This window comes from Bufo bufo, chromosome 2, assembly GCF_905171765.1.
Source record: "Bufo bufo chromosome 2, aBufBuf1.1, whole genome shotgun sequence".
Taxonomy (NCBI): Eukaryota; Metazoa; Chordata; class Amphibia; order Anura; family Bufonidae; genus Bufo; species Bufo bufo.
In genome coordinates, this window is record NC_053390.1 from 162421801 (window position 1) to 162443222 (window position 21422).

The 21422-nt window shown below is 40.9% G+C and overlaps 1 protein-coding gene across 3 annotated transcripts in view; it reads right to left on the bottom strand.

Annotated features, from left to right (window-relative positions):
• TMEM232 (transmembrane protein 232) overlaps positions 1-21422 on the bottom strand; it is a 286864-nt gene that overhangs the window by 228823 nt on the left and 36619 nt on the right. For 2 of the 3 annotated variants that reach the window (XM_040420202.1, XM_040420203.1), the window contains 3 exons: positions 18687-18798; positions 7221-7317; positions 3030-3187 (listed from right to left, as the gene is read on the bottom strand). In XM_040420202.1, coding sequence (XP_040276136.1) covers positions 3030-3187; positions 7221-7317; positions 18687-18798 — 367 coding nt within the window. Of the gene's footprint in view, positions 1-3029; positions 3188-7220; positions 7318-9375; positions 9380-18686; positions 18799-21422 lie in introns of those variants that run through there. The other variant, XM_040420204.1, reaches the window with a different exon arrangement.

A 21422-nucleotide genomic window follows, 5' to 3' on the forward strand; every position in this document is an offset into this window, starting at 1 on the left:
ATTTTAAAAACAATTAAAACACACAGCAAATCTGGGAGCCTCATATTGAATGTATATGACCTCCCCACCTCAGCACAATATATATAATCAGTAAAGAGGCCCACAACATAAGCCAATGTGTAGGCAAGTAAATTACAATGGAGAGATACAAAATAAATATCCAAAATAACAAATTTGTCCAATTAATTTACTAACTCATGATGTACAAAAAAAGAAAAAGTATATAAAAATAATCAAGTAAAAGCTCCACTGGAAAAGAATAATACAATATGACCTTATAAAGATAATGCAAAGACCTCCTTCTAAGTGTTATGGGGATAAACCCCTGGTGTATCGCTGTCACAAATCATGAAGCTTCATCAGGGGTCTTTGCCTTATTTTATAGATGAATGAATTTGTTATTTTGGATATGTATTTGGTATCTCTCCATTGTAATTTACATGACTGGTTCACTGGCTTATGTTGTGGGCCTTTTTATTGATTATATATATTGTGCTGTGGGGTGGGAGTCTCATATACAGTCAGGTCCATAAATATTGGGACATCGACACAATTCAAAAATTTTTTGCTCTATACACCACCACAATGGATTTGAAATTAAACGAACAAGATGTGCTTTAACTGCAGACTGTCAGCTTTAATTTGAGGGTATTTACATCCAAATCAGGTGAACCGTGTACACCTGGATTACAACAGTTTGCATATGTGCCTCCCACTTGTTAAGGGACCAAAGGTAATGGGACAATTGGCTTCTCAGCTATTCCATGGCCAGGTGTGTGTTATTCCCTCATTATCCCAATTACAATGAGCAGATAAAAGGTCCAGAGTTCATTTCAAGTGTGCTATTTGCATTTGGAATCTGTTGCTGTCAACTCTCAAGATGAGATCCAAAGAGCTGTCACTATCAGTGAAGCAAGCCCTCATTAGGCTGAAAAAACAAAACAAACCCATAAGAGAGATAGCAAAAACATTGTGCGTGGCCAAAACAACTGTTTGGAACATTCTTAAAAAGAAGGAACGCACCACTGAGCTCAGCAACACCAAAAGACCCAGAAGACCACGGAAAACAACTGTGGCGGATGACCGAAGAATTATTTTCCTGGTGAAGAAAACACCCTTCACAACAGTTGGCCAGATCAAGAACACTCTCCAGGAGGTAGGTGTATGTGTGTCAAAGTCAACAATAAAGAGAATACTTCACCAGAGTGGATACAGAGGGTTCACCACAAGATGTAAACCATTGGTGAGCCTCATAAACAGGAAGGCCAGATTAGAGTTTGCCAAACGACATCTAAAAAAGCCCTCACAGTTCTGGAACAACATCCTATGGACAGATGAGACCAAGATCAACTTGTACCAGAGTGATGGGAAAAGAAGAGTATGGAGAAGGAAAGGAACTGCTCATGATCCTTAGCATACCACCTCATCAGTGAAGCATGGTGGTGGTAGTGTCATGACGTGGGCATGTATGTCTGCCAATGGAACTGGTTCTCTTGTATTTATTGATGATGTGACTGCTGACAAAAGCAGCAGGATGAATTCTGAAGAGTTTCGGGCAATATTATCTGCTCATATTCAGCCAAATGCTTCAGAACTCATTGGACGGCGCTTCACAGTGCAGATGGACAATGACCCAAAGCATACTGCAAAAGCAGTAAGGGAAAGAAGTGGAATGTTATGCAATGGCCAAGTCAATCACCTGATCTGAATCCGATTGAGCATGCATTTCACTTGCTGAAGACAAAACTGAAGGGAAAATGCCCCAAGAACAAGCAGGAACTGAAGACAGTTGCAGTAGAGGCCTGGCAGAGCATCACCAGGGATGAAACCCAGCGTCTGGTGATGTCCATGCATTCCAGACATCAGGCTGTAATTGACTGCAAAGGATTTGCAACCAAGTATTCAAAAATGAAAGTTTGTTTTTTAATTATTATTCTGTCCCATTACTTTTGGTCCCTTAACAAGTGGGAGGCACATATGCAAACTGTTGTATTTCCTACACCGTTCACCTGATTTGGATGTAAATAAAATTAAAGCTGACAGTCTGCAGTTAAAGCATATCTTGTTCGTTTCATTTCAAATCCATTGTGGTGGTGTATAGAGCCAAAAATGTTAGCATTGTGTCGATGTCCCAATATTTATGGACCTGACTGTATTTGCCAATTGAGATGACCAAATTTGCTGTGTGTTTTAATTGTTTTTCAAATTGTCCAATAAAGCTATATTTTGTTATGACACATTGTGCATCAGGTTTGGCATGTACTTTGTCTCTCTTGTCTAATCCTGCTGTTAGTACACACTAGTTTTGCCCTAACAGCAGCCTATGCCATAGAGAAACGGAGCATAATGCATTAGCATACAGGAGTATATGTATAAAATAATTTTGTATGACATTAATTCCTAGTAAATAAGCAATTATTTTTCATAAAATACATTTTATTGAACATACTTTACGTAAAAGCAAAAATCTACACTTGTTAGGTATCCAGACAACCAAAACGACCTGAATAACTGTGTGAAATATGTACAGTGTAAACAATCAAACAAAGAAAGACAATGTCAAAAATCGCTTTCTGTATATTTGCAACACAAAAAAACATGTCTGTGTGTATATATATATATGTATATATAAATATATATATATATATATATATATATGTATTTTTGTGCATTTTTACAGTATTTTTCGCCCTATAAGACGCACAGACCCATAAGACGCACCTAGGTTTAAGAGGAGGACAATAATAATTTTTTTATTAGACCTCAGGTCAGACCACCAATCAGACCCCCAATGTAAATCAGACCTCAGCTGACAGCCCCAATCAAACCCCCAATATTAATATGACCCCAATAAGACCTCAAATCAGACCCCCAATCAGACCTCAGCTCAGACCCCAATGTGAATGACCCCCAATCAGAGCTTCGTAAATGGCATTTGTCTAATAAAATATGCCCTGATTTTATAGACACGATATCTCACTTATCTATACATGTGCCTCACTCTACAATAAATCAAAGCTATACTGTACCTTGGAAAGCTTGACTTCACTGGAAAACAGGCAGGGTTTCTGTGCCGCGTCACAGCAGATCCTATAAAGAACTGACTCAGCAATGAAAAACAACACAGAGATATGGTCTTCATTTAATTCAGCTTGATCAATGGATAGAATCAGTATTTCCAAAGCCTCTGAAAGAAACATGTTTTACACTGGTCATTTGGGAGTTATAATGAAACTCTGGGTGCATTTTTATACTTAGCAAATAGCACCTACTTGCATAAAGAACACACACCAAATGTAAGTTTTCAAAGTGTTCTGTACACTATAGCGTCTAGACTCCATACATAATAATATCTACTACTGCGTGTAGCCGAAATGGCCAAAACAACATCCACTTCCTGACCTCACTCAATGCTCTCCGACTCTTGGCTAAAGTTTCATCTCAGAGACCTCCTGTTCTTCCCACCCAATGCATCCACTCCACATATAATACTGTTAATACTGATCGCTCTATGCTCCATTACCACTACCTGCTTTCTGATCCAAAATTCACCAACTTCACATAAAGACCTAACTGTGGCTCTTGGTACTCAGATAACTCCAGGACTTAAAGTAACTAAAATAAACTCAGCAATAGATAACAGGAACTGAATGCTGAGGGTCACAGATAAAGAGGATAATCCAGCAGTTGATTGCAGATGCATGGCATACAGGTAGATAGTTTATGAATGACAGGGAACAGAAATAGAGCAATACTGAATTGACCCTATATGAATTCTATCCCAGTGTTAAGTCGTAGACCATGCCCGCCGCCCCCAACCCCCCCCTCCCCAAAACTTTGGGCAGGCTAGGGCTATGCTGCATCCATCCTGTGCCTGTCACAGTTCCGGCACTCTGGCAGTGGGAGATAGTCTACATTGAATCTCACCTCATTCTGCAAAGGTTAAGCCTCCTTTGGTTCTTTGTGCAGTTGCTTTTAATGTGTTAATTGGCTCTGCTATATACTGTATTTTGTGCTGTTCACACTCTCTGCCTGAGCAATAGGTTTACTAGCGTGCTAGATCCCATAAAGGTGCTATAATCTGCATGACTACGAATGTACCGACTTCTGCCTGATTCCCAGATTCTGACCCTTTGACGTCTGACCTGATCACCATACTGACCCTGAGCTGCCTGCCCTGCCCTTTAGACTTGTTTCACAGATTTGCACAAACTCTGCCTGCCCTGACCTCAGCCTGTTTCTGACTATGAGTTTTGCTTGACCCTCTCTGTGCCCTGCACTGGTGTCTTTGACCCCTGTGTGTCAAAAGTCAACTGCACTGGGATTACTCCAGAAGGTAGAGCCCTGGTGGATCCCCTGCTGCAAAGTCCAGATCTCTTTATAGGGGTTAAAGGGTGAATACCACAGGACTGCCAGGATAATGCCCTTAGATTTAGCCCAAAGTCAAACCGGTTAAACTGGCCAGAACAAAACAACAGCATAGCAACAAACAAATCCCAATCACAGCAAGCAGACTTCACATTTGTGGAACTATATATCTCAGAACACACAGAAAACACACTCCATGGAATTACAGATCCATAAATACAGAGAAAACACATTAAAGTGTAACTGCCATTCTACTTTTATGTATGTAATGTGTAGGGTCAGTGATACTAACCATTTTTGTAATATACAGTCGTGGCCAAAAGTTTTGAGAATGACACAAATATTAGTTTTTACAAAGTTTGCTGCTAAACTGCTTTTAGATCTTTGTTTCAGTTGTTTCTGTGATGTAGTGAAATATAATTACACGCACTTCATACGTTTCAAAGGCTTTTATCGACAATTACATGACATTTATGCAAAGAGTCAGTATTTGCAGTGTTGGCCCTTCTTTTTCAGGACCTCTGCAATTCGACTGGGCATGCTCTCAATCAACTTCTGGCCCAATTCCTGACTGATAGCAACCCATTCTTTCATAATCACTTCTTGGAGTTTGTCAGAATTAGTGGGTTTTTGTTTGTCCTCCTGCCTCTTGAGGATTGACCACAAGTTCTCAATGGGATTTAGATCTGGGGAGTTTCCAGGCCATGGACCCAAAATATCAACGTTTTGGTCCCCGAGCCACTTAGTTATCACTTTTGCCTTATGGCACGGTGCTCCATCGTGCTGGAAAATGCATTGTTCTTCACCAAACTGTTGTTGGATTGTTGGAAGAAGTTGCTGTTGGAGGGTGTTTTGGTACCATTCTTTATTCATGGCTGTGTTTTTGGGCAAAATTGTGAGTGAGCCCACTCCCTTGGATGAGAAGCAACCCCTCACATGAATGGTCTCAAGATGTTTTACTGTTGGCATGACACAGGACTGATGGTAGCGCTCACCTTTTCTTCTCCGGACAAGCCTTTTTCCAGATGCCCCAAACAATCAGAAAGAGGCTTCATCTGAGAATATTACTTTGCCCCAGTCCTCAGCAGTCCATTCACCAAACTTTCTGCAGAAGATCAATCTGTTCCTGATGTTTTTGGCTTCTTTGCTGCCCTTCTTGACACCAGGCCATCTTCCAAAAGTCTTCGCCTCACTGTGTGTGCAGATGCACTCACACCTGCCTGCTGCCCTTCCTGAGCAAGCTCTGCACTGGTGGCACTCCGATCCCACAGCTGAATCCTCTTTAGGAGACGATCCTGGCGCTTGCTGGACTTTCTTGGACGCCCTGAAGCCTTCTTAACAAGAATTGAACCTCTTTCCTTGAAGTTCTTGATGATCCTATACATTGTTGATTGAGGTGCAATCTTAGTAGCCACAATATCCTTGCCTGTGAAGCCATTTTTATGCAACACAATGATGGCTGCACGCGTTTCTTTGCAGGTCACCATGGTTAATAATGGAAGAACAATGATTTCAAGCATCACCCTCCTTTTAACATGTCAAGTCTGCCATTTTAACCCAATCAGCCTGACATAATGATCTCCAGCCTTGTGCTCGTCAACATTGTCACCTGAGTTAACAAGACGAATACTGAAATGATCTCAGCAGGTCCTGTAATGACAGCAATGAAATGCAGTGGAAAGTTTTTTTTGGGATTAAGTTAATTTTCATGGCAAAGAAGGACTATGCAATTCATCTGATCACTCTTCATAACATTCTGGAGTATATGCAAATTGCTATTATAAAAACTTAAGCAGCAACTTTTCCAATTTCCAATATTTATGTACCGTAATTCTCAAAACTTTTGGCCACGACTGTAATTTAATTATTGAAATCGTACATTTCTATTACAAAAACAACTCTGAAATGGCCCATTTTGAGCCTCAGCAACGCTCCTCTGTCTTCGGCTTACATAACAGTCAGTGTTGAGCAAGTCTCCACCTTTATGTAAACAGAAGACGAGGAGCGTGGCTAAGGCTCAAAATGGGTCACTTTAGAGCTATTTTTCTAAAAGAAATGTATGATTTCAGTAATTAAAGTATATTACAAAAATGGTCAGTATCACTGCCCCTACACATTACACAAATAAAAATAGAATGGCAGTTACACTTTAACTATAACAAGATCTAAATAACAGAATCTGTGAGGTGTTAGTACTATGGTCAGATCATCAAAAACTCCCATTATAGCAAACAGTATACCTTAGAACCAGAATGTAGTAAGGCTAGACAATCAACAACTCCACCCTAATAACCATGGAAAGCTAGGCAATAACCAAACCCAGATTCATATGCAGGGCAGTTGTATAGAAAGTGCCTAAACTTAATAAGTAACTAAGTGAACATGAAGCAACAGGGAGACCCATGAGTAGATAAACTAGAGGTTGGCACACTTGTCTTCAGACTGTGTTTGATAAAGGGTGGCCCACGAAAAAGTAGCCTGCTTCCAATATCTCCAAATCCAACTGCCGAATAGTAAATCGGTCTTAGTTGCCAATAGCAACCAATCAGAACTCAGCTTTCAGTTCCTACAGGGCTTAAAAAAAAGTGAAAGCTGAGCTCTGATTGGTTGCTGTGGACAACTAAGACCGATTTACTATTAGGCAGTTTGATTTGGAGATATTAGAGGTGGGCTACTTGTTTGTGGACCACCCTGTATTACAGCTCTGCCACATTCTCTTCAGACACAGGCATAGCTCATATATAAAATTAAATACTTCTGGAAAACACATCTTTCTTTTCTGAAATGATTTCCAATAAATCTCTTATAGGATACTAATGACAGTGAACATTTTAGCCATCTTAGTAGTTTACCTTCTTGAATGTTTCCTTTACACTGCGCCATTAAAATCAATTCAGTCCATGCAATTTGAGGGTTTCCACAATGACCAGAATGAAGTCCTGATTGTCTCTGAGAAAAATACCATAAGAATTATTTAGAAAAAAATACATTTTGCGATAATTTTGGATATAGTTGTGTTTTTTTTTTACAGGTCACATGTTTGATTTATAGGTGTATCACATGTATTTTTCCAATGCAGTTTTATGTCTGAACACACTATTAGGAGAGGGATACACAGTAACGTGTGGTACCTGACATGAAGATCATGATACTGCATTGGGACAGAAGTGTACATACAGTATAATGATTGTCAATTGGGTTGTGTTGCATACTTTTTTTTTGGTCAAACCGCAAACCTAAAATAGTCATGCAACAGCATGCCTCTGATAAGTCAAACAAAAGTTCTTGTTGTAATGCTCATCTGAAACTTACTGTCGTCATGAATCCTTAGCACAATTGTCTCAAAATATAAACTTTTTTTTTTTTACATTTCAGAGAGAAAGCTCAAAGCATTTGGGTAATGCCCCACAATTAAGTTGTTATAGTACTATGGCCTGATCATCAAAAACTTTCATTATTTACAGTGAAACTGGTGGAACTTGAGTTTTCCATATTAATTATACATTAGGGAGTTCTTCAGCTTCCTAATGCAAGCATCGATCTTGCTAGGCAATGCCAGATGAATTCAAGTCGCTATCTAGCAGCAGGACTCACGTCTCATATAGTATATAATTGGTCGAAGTGAATATTAGTGACATACCAGTACATCTGCTCCCTGTATTTTGCAGAGGAAGGTGACTGCCAGCACTGAAGGATGGGGTATTATGTAAGAACATCCAAATCTACACCATGTCTCCCTGCCACATTACATCTAATTTATCAAAACATCTTTAACTAACGCAGTATAATTAAAGGGGTTGTCCAGTCATGATACTGTACTCAGGATAGGTCATCAATATCAGATTGGTGGGGGTCCACCTCCCGGCACCCCTACCGATCAGTTGCTTGAAGGGGCTGCAGCAGGGGCATAGCTAAATGCTCATGGGCCCTGGTGGAAGAGTTCAGCTTGGGCCGACTTCCCTCAGGGGCAGGGAAGCACATTGCCTTCCTGCTGCCTGAGGCAAAAATTAAAACTGCCCCCTCCATGCCGAATTCTTGATCTAACCCCTTCTCTCCAGCCAGAGGTGTAACTTGAAGATTCTGGGCTCAGTGCAAAATCTATGATAGAGCCCTCCCTGCGTGCATTTTCTATAATACCGGTGTCTTCTTATACGACACAAGGGTCTTTGGGCCCCCTCAGGCTCCTGGGCCCGGTAGCGACTACTACCTCTGCACCCCCTATAGCTATGCCCCTGGGCTGCAGTGCAAGCACTGAGTCCTCTTCAGTGTTTTCCTGCATGCTGTCTCCACTGTAACAAGTGACCAATATGATACTGATGGCCTATCCCGAGGATAGGTCATCAACACCATGACACCAGACAACCTCTAACCTTTAATATTATTTCATGTAAAAGAGGACCTATCACCTCTCCAGACATGTATATTTTAGTAACTAACATAGAATGTGTCGGCAGATAAGAACCATTTGGCCCAATATACTGAATACTATGAATAGCCCTTGGCCCTATCTTATATGAAAGATGGCCTTATGCCTATCCCATGCATGCTTAAACCCCTTCACTGTATTTGCAGCTACCACTTCTGCAGGAAGGCTATTCCATGCATCCACTACTCTCTCAGTAAAGTAATACTTCCTGATATTACTTTTAAACCGTTGCCCCTCTAATGTAAAACTATGTCCTCTTGTAGCAGTTTGTTCTTCTTTTAAATATTCTCTCCTCTTTTACCTTGTTGATTCCCTTTATGTATTTAAAAGTTTCTATCATATCCCTCTGTCTCGTCTTTCTTCCAAGCTATACATGTTAAGGTCCTTTAATCTTTCCTGGTAAGTTTTATCCTGCAATCAATGTACTAGTTTAGTAGCTCTTCTCTGAACTCTCTCTGAATTCTACTTGAATTCCCCATGTAATAACCAGTGTTCCCTCTAAGCTGCACGGGTGAGCGGCTGTGCAGCAATTATTGTGCCCCCGCTCACAAGTTTAATAAGTCCGCTCAGCGCCCGCTCACCCTGCTTGCAAAATGCCCACCCACTTGCCCACACTAGTGATGAGTTCTTCCAAAGTTCCTCCTTCTGTGTGCGTGGTAAGCGGGGTGCCGCCTACCACATATTCCCGCGCTACTGCTGCCTCCTCCTTTTTCTGACTGAAGAGGAGGAGCAGCAGTGCACAGGGAGAGGTAACGTGGAGGTGGCGTTGGCGGCGCTGCCATCTTAGAGGCTAGACTTCGTCCTGAGACAGAGAGCTGCCTGTTATTAGTATGCTGGGGAAAGATCTGGAGGGAGGGCATGCTGCTGCAAAACACAAGGGGTGACAACTGGCAGGAACACACCATCCCATCCCAGCGATAGTCTATAACTGGGATGGTGTGTTCCTGCCAGTGGTTTCACCCCTTGTGTTCTGCAGCAGTGTCTCCACCTATATACAGCCTATACCTATACAGTCTACACCTATGTACAGCCTATACCTATATACAGCCTACACCTATATACAGTGTACACCTATGTACAGCCTATACCTATATACAGCCTACAACTATATACTGCTTATACCTATACACAGCATAGAATGTATATAGGTGTAGAGTGGCACTGATCCACAAATACCACCCGTTCAATAAGAAATTGGATAATGTCATAAGGAAACACTGGCACTTGTTAGAGAAAGCGTACCCCCAGCTTGAGGAGTTCAAAAATCCGCCCCTCATTTGTAATAAAAAGAATCAAAGTTACAGGGATAAACTAGTACGCGCGGATATTGGGAGTACTCGTGGTGCCCTCAAACAGAGTGTACTGGCCACACAGCGGAAGGGTAATTTTCCGTGTCTGCATTGCTTCCAGTGCTCCAATATAATCAAAGGGCCCAATATATACCACCGACATACTGGACGTACATACCCAGTGGACGGCTTTTTTACGTGCGATTCAGCTAATGTTATTTACTTGATGAAATGTCCATGTGGGTTGCTATATATTGGTGAAACAATACAGAGTATTAGGGATCGCATTGGCAAGCACAAGTCAACCATTAGGACCAAAAATGTACTTTTACCTATCCCTTCCCATTTTGAGAAACATAATCACACAATTGCTCAACTGAAGTTCCAGGTTATAGAACAGGTCACTAGGCCAAGGCCCAGGCGGGGAGGTGATATTAAAAAACTTTTATTGCGTCGGGAGGCCTACTGGATCCACACCCTGGACACTCTTCATCCAAGGGGTCTCAATAGAGATTATGAAATTATGCACATTTAAGTTCTGGTTCTGTTTCTGTCTGCCATTTATTAATCCATATATCATTATTTTTTAGACATCCACTATCCATTGAAGAATTTTCTCAGCCACGCTGGTATTTACCATCTATTATCTATACCATTAGTATGTGTTCTAACACCAGTGCCGTTTGCTTGATTTATTAACTCCTTGTCAGTATGTCAATTTGAAATGTACCGCCCCTTATGGGCGTAGATGTCACTGGGAGGTTCCCTATCCTTAATCATTGATGTCTGTATATATATCTGCTTCTCACAATGTAAATTTACTTGTTGAAAAAGGCAGTTCAGCCGAAACGCGTCCTAGATGATGGGACATATTGACTTATGACAATAAAATTTCATGAAGATCAAGCCACGTCTGCTGGGATTTTTCCATTTAGCTACACGTGGAACCGGTCCTATCCCGCGCAGCGTGCATCACAGCGTGTGCTGGTCGACTCACCGCTATATGTATATAGGTGTAGACTGTATATAGGTATAGGCTGTATATCGTTGTATGCTGTATGTATAGGCTGTATATAGGTATAGACTGTATATAGGTATAGGCTGTATATAAGTGTAGGCTGTATATAGGTGTAGACTGTATATAGGTATATCTATCTAGCTCGTATCTATCTATCTATCTATCTATCTATCTATCTATCTATCCCAAAGGGGTTATATTATCCGGCATGGTGTAACCTCCCTACATTTGCTGTACAGTATACATTATAATCCCTGTGCCATGCTATACAATATACATTATAATCCATACACCATGCCGTTCAATATACAGTATAAAATCTACACTGTGGGGTTATGTTGTATATTGTACGGCATGGTGTATGGATTATAATGTATACTGTACAGCATGGTGCAGGGATTATAATGTATATTGTACAGCATGGTGGAGGGGTTATAATGTATATTGTACAGCATGGTGGAGGGGTTATAATGTATACTGTACAGCAGTGCAGGGATTATAATATATATTGTACGACATGGTGCAGGGATTTTACTGTATATTGTACAGCATGGTGCAGAGATTATAATGTATATTACACAGCATGGTGCAGGGATTATAATGTATATTGTACGACATGGTGCAGGGATTTTACTGTATATTGTACAGCATGGTGCAGAGATTATACTGTATATTACACAGCATGGTGCAGGGATTATAATATATATTGTACGACATGGTGCAGGGATTTTACTGTATATTGTACAGCATGGTGCAGAGATTATAATGTATATTACACAGCATGGTGCAGGGATTATAATATATATTGTACGACATGGTGCAGGGATTTTACTGTATATTGTACAGCATGGTGCAGAGATTATAATGTATATTACACAGCATGGTGCAGGGATTATAATGTATATTACACAGCATGGTGCAGGGATTATAATGTATATTATACAGCCTGGTGCAGGGATTATAATGTATATTACACAGCATGGTGCAGGGATTATAATATATATTGTACGACATGGTGCAGGGATTTTACTGTATATTGTACAGCATGGTGCAGAGATTATAATGTATATTACACAGCATGGTGCAGGGATTATAATATATATTGTACGACATGGTGCAGAGATTTTACTGTATATTGTACAGCATGGTGCAGAGATTATAATGTATATTACACAGCATGGTGCAGGGATTATAATGTATATTACACAGCATGGTGCAGGGATTATAATGTATATTGTACGACATGGTGCAGGGATTTTACTGTATATTGTACAGCATGGTGCAGGGATTATAATGTATATTACACAGCATGGTGCAGGGATTATAATGTATATTGTATGACATGGTGCAGGGATTTTACTGTATATTGTACAGCATGGTGCAGGGATTATAATGTATATTACACAGCATGGTGCAGGGATTATAATGTATTCTGTACAGCATGGTGCAGGAATTATAATGTATATTACACAGCATGGTGAAGGGATTATAATGTATATTATACAGCCTGGTGCAGGGATTATAATGTATATTACACAGCATGGTGCAGGGATTATATTGTATATTGTACGACATGGTGCAGGGATTTTACTGTATATTGTACAGCATGGTGCAGGGATTATAATGTATATTACACAGCATGGTGCAGGGATTATAATGTATTCTGTACAGCATGGTGCAGGAATTATAATGTATATTACACAGCATGGTGAAGGGATTATAATGTATATTATACAGCATGGTGCAGGGATTATAATGTATATTACACAGCATGGTGTAGGGGTTATACTGTATATTGTATAGCATGGTGTATGAACTATACTATATATTGTACGGCATGGTGCAGGGATTATACTGTATTGTACGGGATGGTGCAGGGGTTACACTGTATGCTCTTTAATGTGACAATTATCTTAGGTTTTCCTTTCGCCCACCTTTGATGGCGCTGTGCCCAGCTCTGAGCCGACCCAGCTCAGCAGCTGTCAAGGCTTAAAGGGAACACTGGTAATAACTATTTCAGAGGATCTATTCTCATGACACTATGGCCTCATGCACACAAACGTTGTTTTGGTCCGCATCCGAGCCGCAGTTTTTGCAGCTTGGATGTGGACACGCATCCGTTGCTCCGTTCCGTGGTCCGCAAAAAAAAATATAACCTGTCCTATTCATTCTGTCATAATAGAAGTCTATGGCCTGCAAAACAGATCCGTTCCGTTTCCGTTATGCAGGGGAGTCCTCTCCTGCATAACAGAATTGAGATAGATCCGTTATGCAGCCCATAGACTTCAATTAGGACAGAACGAATAACGGAATGGCTCTAAAGGCATTCCGTTACGCATTCCATCATAGAATTGCGTTATGGTCCATGGTAACGGAATTCATAACGCAATTCTGCTTTTACCAGCAAACGAAGTGTGAACGAATTTCATAACATGAAATTCGCTCATCTCTAATTGTGAGATTAGTGGTAAAACAGACCGTTTAAAAAGAAATGCACCCGATTTGCTTAGGCTTTGGCTAATGCAAACTCTTCCCATAAAAACAGGCACACGGCATAATGGTAGCACAATCAGCATAACTAGACTGTTCATATAATTTGATGCATCAAAGCGTTAATGCAGTTTGACACATTAAAGAGTCAGATTTTACAACAGACAGAGGACACATTCATGATTCAGGCTAAGTATCATGAGTACACTTATGCTGAACATGGAAAAATCAAACCTGAACAAACATACCTTCATTTTTCCAGATGGGATATCATTATTATAAGAATAAGCGTAGGCAATAAGCCATTTGTGGCAAATGTTGCATAAGGTCTATTCTTAGGAGGTGCTAAACGGCCATTAGTGCTGGCACAATTGCCTTGCACTGTACTTCATGTCAGTAAGCTGGTGCTAAATCTTCCCCTTTATGTCTCTTTCCATTATTAACGCCTTCTCTCTGCCTAACGCACGTGCTTCTATTATTGTACTTCCACTGCATTCCACTATATCAAAGTGGCTTATTAAGATACATTGACATATTTATTTTCTTTCGGATGTCTAAATTACGGTTTTGAAAATCCATAACTGTACTTTTGTCATCCGTGTTTCTTAAATGGCCAGTAAATAATCATGTTGCATTATGGTTATACAAACTTAGGCCTATTGCACACGACCGTATGGCTTTTTCAGTGTTTTGCGGTACGTTTTTCACTGATCCGTTGTTCCGTTTATTGTTTCCGTTGTGTTTCCGTTTCTGTTCCGTTTTTCTGTTCCGTTTTTCCGTGTGGCATATACAGTATACAGTAATTACATTAAAAAAACTGGGCTGGGCATAACATTTTCAATAGATGGTTCAGCAAAAAACGGAACGGAAACGGAAGAGGAACGGAAACGGAAGACATACGGATGCATTTCCGTATGTGTTCCGTTTTTTTTGCGGACCCATTGACTTGAATGGAGCCACGGAACATGATTTGTGGGCAATAATAGGACATGTTCTATGTTAGAACGGAACGGAAAAACGGAAATACGGAAACGGAATGCATACGGACTACATTTCGTTTTTTTTGAGGAACCATTGAAATGAATGGTTCCGTATACGGACTGTATACGGAACGCAAAAAACGCCCAGTAAACGGGGAAAAAAAACGGCCGTGTGCAGGAGGCCTTAAAGGGTAAGTAAACTTTTATGCAACTTTTTTTTACATGTCCAAAAGGCCCTAACTTTTCTAATATACCTTATTAATGCATTTTGCCTTTTTTTAATAAAGAAATTGACACTTAAAGTCATGATTTCTACTGCGCTTTAAATTCACTAAATTTTCACATCGCGGTGTACGGAATACGGATTCCTTGCATTGCAGCAATGGGGCCGCAGCGAAGGGTGCACGGGCAGGAGCACACATCACTACTCCTGCCTGTGCCCCCTGAGCTTGGCTAAATGTTGGCATACCACATGGGTACCCTATAACAATGTGCTATGCCAGGATTAGCTGAGTGGCGTGAGCCCCTGCTTGTGTCGGCACCACTCAGCTAAAAGGGGACTATTGTAGGGCATTTGGGAAATTTAAAAAAAAAGTTGCATAAAAGTTTAGTTACTCTTCACAGGGTTGTTTTTAATCTGCCCAGAGTACCCCAAACACTGCAGCCCAGATTTAATAATCCTATAGATGGAGTAAATTTAGACCTGCACCAGATTTATCACAGGGGCTCAGGCTGGATGGTAAGTGTGATGCCGAAAGAGACACTTTTGTCTAACTCTATACCAACTATTGGTTGGCTTATGTTGAGACATAATTTTACGTGGGAATTATGGCGCAAACCGGCACACCCTAAATCAGGCTCCTTTACAGTGAAGTTCCACTTTCGAGCAAGTCGTGTGTGTGTGGGGGGGGGGGGGGGGGGGAGTGTAGAAACCCTAGCTGTGGAAATTTGCACTACTTTCTAGACAGATTCTATGCACAGACACCTTAGTAAATCTAGGCCTGCATATTTTTGCCCCATATACCTGTTTTTCGTACCAGCAGATGTTTTCATGCAGAAACTCTTGCTTTCATCAGCTTTCTGCTAGGTTTTCTAACCAGACCCACCATGTTCCTCTGGGTTTGTTCCACCTTTTACACTGTTCACTCTGCAGTAGTCCTGCCCTCTACATTTCCCCTCTCCATGTTAGCCAAGCAGAGCAAGCCCTGTGAAACCTTACAGAGCAAAGCCTGCTGGGTTTGGTTAGAAATCCCAGGAGGAAGCTGATAAAAACAGGAAGTTCTGCATGTAAACATCCTGCCGATGCAGTGATGCTGAGAACAGGGGAAGGAAAGTACTGACATGAAAAACGGGTGTATGAGACAAAAATATGCATTGTTTGTGTTACTTTGGCCAAATAAAAAAAAATTAAGGGGTTATCTGACTACTTTCTAACTGATGACCTATCCTCTGGATAAATCATCAGCATCTGATTGTGGGGGATCAGCTGGCCTGGCACTTCAGTGAGCACCGTGGCTGCCTACCCTAGACCGGTGATCTCACGACCATCCATCATGTGGCCTAAACGCAGCTCAGTCCCGTTCACTTGGACACCAATCAAATGCTGATGACCTATCCAAATAGTTAAACCCGTTAAAGGCAATTAGTACTTCTACATGGATTGATAGTGCACTAAGTTTGGCAAAGCAACGTTGTCACCGCCAGTTCTGTGAGAAGATCTGGCAGACGTTTTTCTCTACCTGTTGTATGATGTTCTTTGTTTTGGTTTCACTTTCTCATCTCCTTTCCTTCTGCCAGTTGTCACTTATTTCGACTAATCGTCTTCCTTTATAATCCCTCCCATAGTGCCTCACTTTGCGGTTTATACTACTTCCTGGATGAGGTGTTCACTGCTGGAGGCTGCTTCTGCTGTTTGTACAGATAAGTCTTACTTTATTGTGTTTCCTTGCTGGCTTGATTCTAGGTGACCCTGACTCCGTCCGTATTTAGTGCATGGAGCCGGTGGTCGTGTCCCCTCACTATTATAGGATTGCAGGTGTCACACAGTATTAGGTACGCGGGCATGCAATTGTCTACCATACAGACCCTTGCATGTGCATAGCAGTCAGGGAGAGCTCTTAGGGTTTTATAGGGCTCACCTATAAGCTCCTTAGTTTGGGATCAAGCCAGTCGCTCGTTTATTTATATGTTCCAGCTATCTGCTAACTTCATCCGTGACAAACGTATTACATGCTTGCTTTTGATTACTCTTCAACTGTAGCGGGATAGCTATGCAATTAAAGGGGTTGTCTCAATTCAGCAAATAGCATTTATTATGTAGAGGAAGTTAATACAAGCCACTTCCTAATGTATTGTGATTATCCATATCGCTTCCTTTGCTGGCTGGATTCATTTTTCTATCACATTATGCACTGCTCATTTTCATGGTTAGGACCATCCTGCAATCCATCGGGGGTCGTGCTTGCACACTACAGGAAAAAGTGTCGGCCTTTCTAGTGGTTGGGACCGTGGAACCACACATAGGTTAGTGTTTTTTCTTATAGTGTACAAGCACAACCACTACTGCTGGATTACAGGATGGTTGTAACCATAAAAATGAGCAGTGAATAATGTGATGGAAAAATGAATCCAGCCAGCAAAGGAAGCAATATGGAGTATCACAATACATTAGTAAGTGCCTTGTATTAACTTCCTCTACATGATAGATGTCATTTGCTGAAGTGACAAAACCCCTTTAAAGAGGAGCTATTGTACTTCATAAAACAACAATTCAGGAGCATCATTTCATAGAACTCTACTTTATGCCATTCTTCCGCTATGCTTCTTGGAAATATATGAATACATTGACAACTGCATGTTATCATTCCCCTTGTGAAAAGGTCATGTCCCTGTCACTCTGACACTATCCAATCAGTGCTGACAATTGCGGACAGTGTAGAGACATGCCCTCTTGATAGAAGGGACATGAATTTCCGGAAGAAAGCAGAGGGGTCTTTGGAACTCCAGGTAAGGGTCCATTCACACGTCCGCAAAATGGGTCCGCATCCGTTCCACAATTTTGCGGAACAGGCGCGACCCATTCATTTTCAATGGGGCCGGAATGTGCTGTCTTTATCCGCATTTGCGGATGAAGTGCCGGCGATGTGCGGTCCGCAAAATGCAAAACACACATTGCAGGTGTCCATGTTTTGCGGATCCGCAAAACACATACGGACGTGTGAATGGACCCTAAGAGTCTTTTACAGTTGCATTTGCTCCTAATGCAGGTAAAGGTTTAATTTCAATATAAATTGACTATAAATTACTTTTCATTTTATATTTTAATGAATTGCCCCATGTTTTATTGAGGTTAGATCACACAAAACATAAAAATGTTAAATAGCAATTTATAAAATGCCCCTGTGTCTGGGCATTACTGTTTGTTGTGGCACCCTCTGGTGTCCGGTTGATTTCCACACAGAATGTCCATCTGATGTGTCCGGTTCTGGTATTCTTGAATGTTCGATACATTAGTCAGAGCAACTGGTTCCTCTTGTCCACGGAGGGCAGAGTGATTGATGCTACCGTGCGCGAGCCAATAAGAATCCATACACTAGATGTGGCTTCTTTTCACTGGCCCTGGACATATTAGGTGGACATTCTGAGAGGGATTCAAAAGAAGACCAGGGGGCGCCATTACACAGATGTATGAGCAATATATAGACACGGTAAAATATTATGTTTTGAGGCATATAGCAGAAAAAATTTATTATTTAATTTATTTAATTAGGGGAAACCCGTGTTAAGAAGCTCTCCAGTTATTAAAGTCCTTAGTGGGGTGTTTGCATCTCTACTCTTGCAAGCTTTATTCAAAAGATATTGCAGGCAGCTGAAAATATTAAAACATATGACGCCCCTGAAGTATGTATTAAATAAGAGCATGGCAGCTGAGGTGTGCCCAGTATGAATAGCAAAGATGTAAAGTAATAACTTTTGTGTAAATGAATATATTACAGAAATAGTTGTCCAGTCCAATAGACTTCTTCGGAGAAGCTGTTGGAAGTCCTTTCTTTTAAGTTTAATTTGCCACAGTTTCCAATTCAAATGTACAGAACAAGGTATAATATCTCAGTTACCTTGCATCGATGAAGGATTTTCCGAGCAGTGTCAAGCATGCGCTCTTGATCCTCAACTTCTTCTGCTGCATTAAACTGTTTGATGAATTCCTCTGTGACTTCCAAAGGCTTTCTATATAAAGATCACAAGGAATGCAATGATTTCAGATGTCATTTACTGATAAGTAACATAATCCTCTATTGAATCTTCAAAAGTAGTTAAGTAACAATATGAGATGGTGAGAAAGTTCTAAGACAAAGGAGAGTGCGGTGTTATTTTTATCCCAATCTATCACATATAAAGTAATGTGCTCTTAAGACATAATAAAGATTCAATGCAACTGAATGTTCATTTGGCTTTTATGGCTTTTAATTAGTATGTATAATTTTGTATTACCTTTGCTATTTAAAAGAATTTGCTATTTTGGACTATTGAAGGGGTTAAAGGTCCTCAGAATAGGTCATCACTATCAGATCGGTGGGGGGCCAACTCTAAGCACCCCTGCAGATCAGATTTTTGTAGAGGCTGTGGCACTCTGGTGAGCACTGTAGAATCCTCCTAGTTTAGTGACATCACATTCATCGGCACATGGCCTAGGCACCACTTAGTCCCATTCAAGTGAATGGGGCTGAGATGCAATTCCGCTGCTATCCAATGAAAACCGCTCTGCTTTGTAAGCTGCGAGAAGGCAACAGTACTCAATGGAGCACCAAGGCCTCCTCAAACAGCTGATCGTAATGGGGGATCCTGAGTGTCAGACCACCACCAATCTAATATTGATGACTAGAGATGAGTGAATTTTTCAGAAATTCGATTCGCCGGTTCGCCGAATTTTTGGGGAAAAATTTGGTTTGATCCGAATATATTAGCAGTGAATTACAGTACAGACCAAAAGTTTGGACACACCTTCTCATTCAAAGAGTTTTCTTTATTTTCATGACTATGAAAATTGTAGATTCACACTGAAGGCATCAAAACTATGAATTAACACATGTGGAATTATATACATAAGAAACAAGTGTGAAACAACTGAAAATATGTCATATTCTAGGTTCTTCAAAGTAGCCACCTTTTGCTTTGATAACTGCTTTGCACACTCTTGGCATTCTCTTGATGAGCTTCAAGAGGTAGTCCCCTGAAATGGTTTTCACTTCACAGGTGTGCCCTGTCAGGTTTAATAAGTGGGATTTCTTGCCTTATAAATGGGGTTGGGACCATCAGTTGCGTTGAGGAGAAGTCAGGTGGATACACAGCTGATAGTCCTACTGAATAAACTTACAAAGTTAGAATTTGTATTATGGCAAGAAAAAAGCAGCTAAGTAAAGAAAAACGAGTGGCCATCATTTCTTTAAGAAATGAAGGTCAGTCAGTCAGCCGAAAAATTGGGAAAACTTTGAAACTAAGGGCTATTTGACCATGAAGGAGAGTGATGGGGTGCTGCGCCAGATGACCTGGCCTCCACAGTCACCGGACCTGAACCCAATCGAGATGGTTTTGGGTGAGCTGGACCGCAGAGTGAAGGCAAAAGGGCCAACAAGTGCTAAGCATCTCTGGGAACTCCTTCAAGACTGTTGGAAGACCATTTCAGGTGACTACCTCTTGAAGCTCATCAAGAGAATGCCAAGAGTGTGCAAAGCAGTAATCAAAGCAAAAGGTGGCTACTTTGAAGAACCTAGAATATGACATATTTTCAGTTGTTTCACACTTGTTTGTTATGTATATAATTCCACATGTGTTAATTCATAGTTTTGATGCCTTCATAGTCATGAAAATAAAGAAAACTCTTTGAATGAGAAGGTGTGTCCAAACTTTTGGTCTGTACTGTATGTTAAAAAACACTATTTCCTGGATGCTGAGAGCCTTTATAGTTGTGTAGAACACTGTGCCTTGCAGTAACACGCATAGGGAGTCTGCTTTGGTAGTGAAATAATACTGTGAGTCCCTATGACATGCAGATGACAGGCGTCACTCTTAGAATCACTGCACACTTCACTTATTAGGGCAGTCACGGGGCCAAAACTGACCAAATAACTGAAGTATCAACTCAGCCTTACAGGTCGATGTTAGCGTCAAATAGAAGAGCACTCCTTTTACACCGTCGCCAGCTGATTCCACATAGATGTTATCAGAACCTGTTCTATAAATCGCGTATACAAGTAGAGCCCCCCAGACAGAGTGGAGAGGATGTCAGCAGTAAATTTGTGTTGACGTTATGGATTAATTTTCCCTTCCTCTGATCCATCAGAACAATAACCCACAAAAAAACGGATCCTGTCTGTGGAGCATACGCCTTCACTCGGTCAGCATTTGCTCAATAATCCATCAGTATTGCTAATGCCAAAAAAAAACAGAAGTGGATGTAAAACAGAGATGACACGTGAATGGAATATTTGCATGTCTTCTGTGTTTTGTACCCACTCCTGCTTTTGGCTACCAAATCATAAGCCAATTCTGATGGGACCATACAGGCCTTACAGCTTCTACACAGACAGGATCCGTTGTGCGTCTCATTTTTCCTTTCTTCTGACAGATCATAAGAAAGGTCAAATAAATGATGATGTCAGCCAGGCCGAAAGGCAAAATAGTAGCCCAGTCATGAAGTGGGGAGGGTTGGAACAGCATGAGAAGTCCACAGAGTGGATCTATGACATATTGATGAAGTGGAAGCAGCATCAGGATACCACAGAGTGGCAAGGTGACTTAGTGCGGAAATGGCAGCAGCATCAGGAGACCACAGAGTGGCAAGGTGACATAGT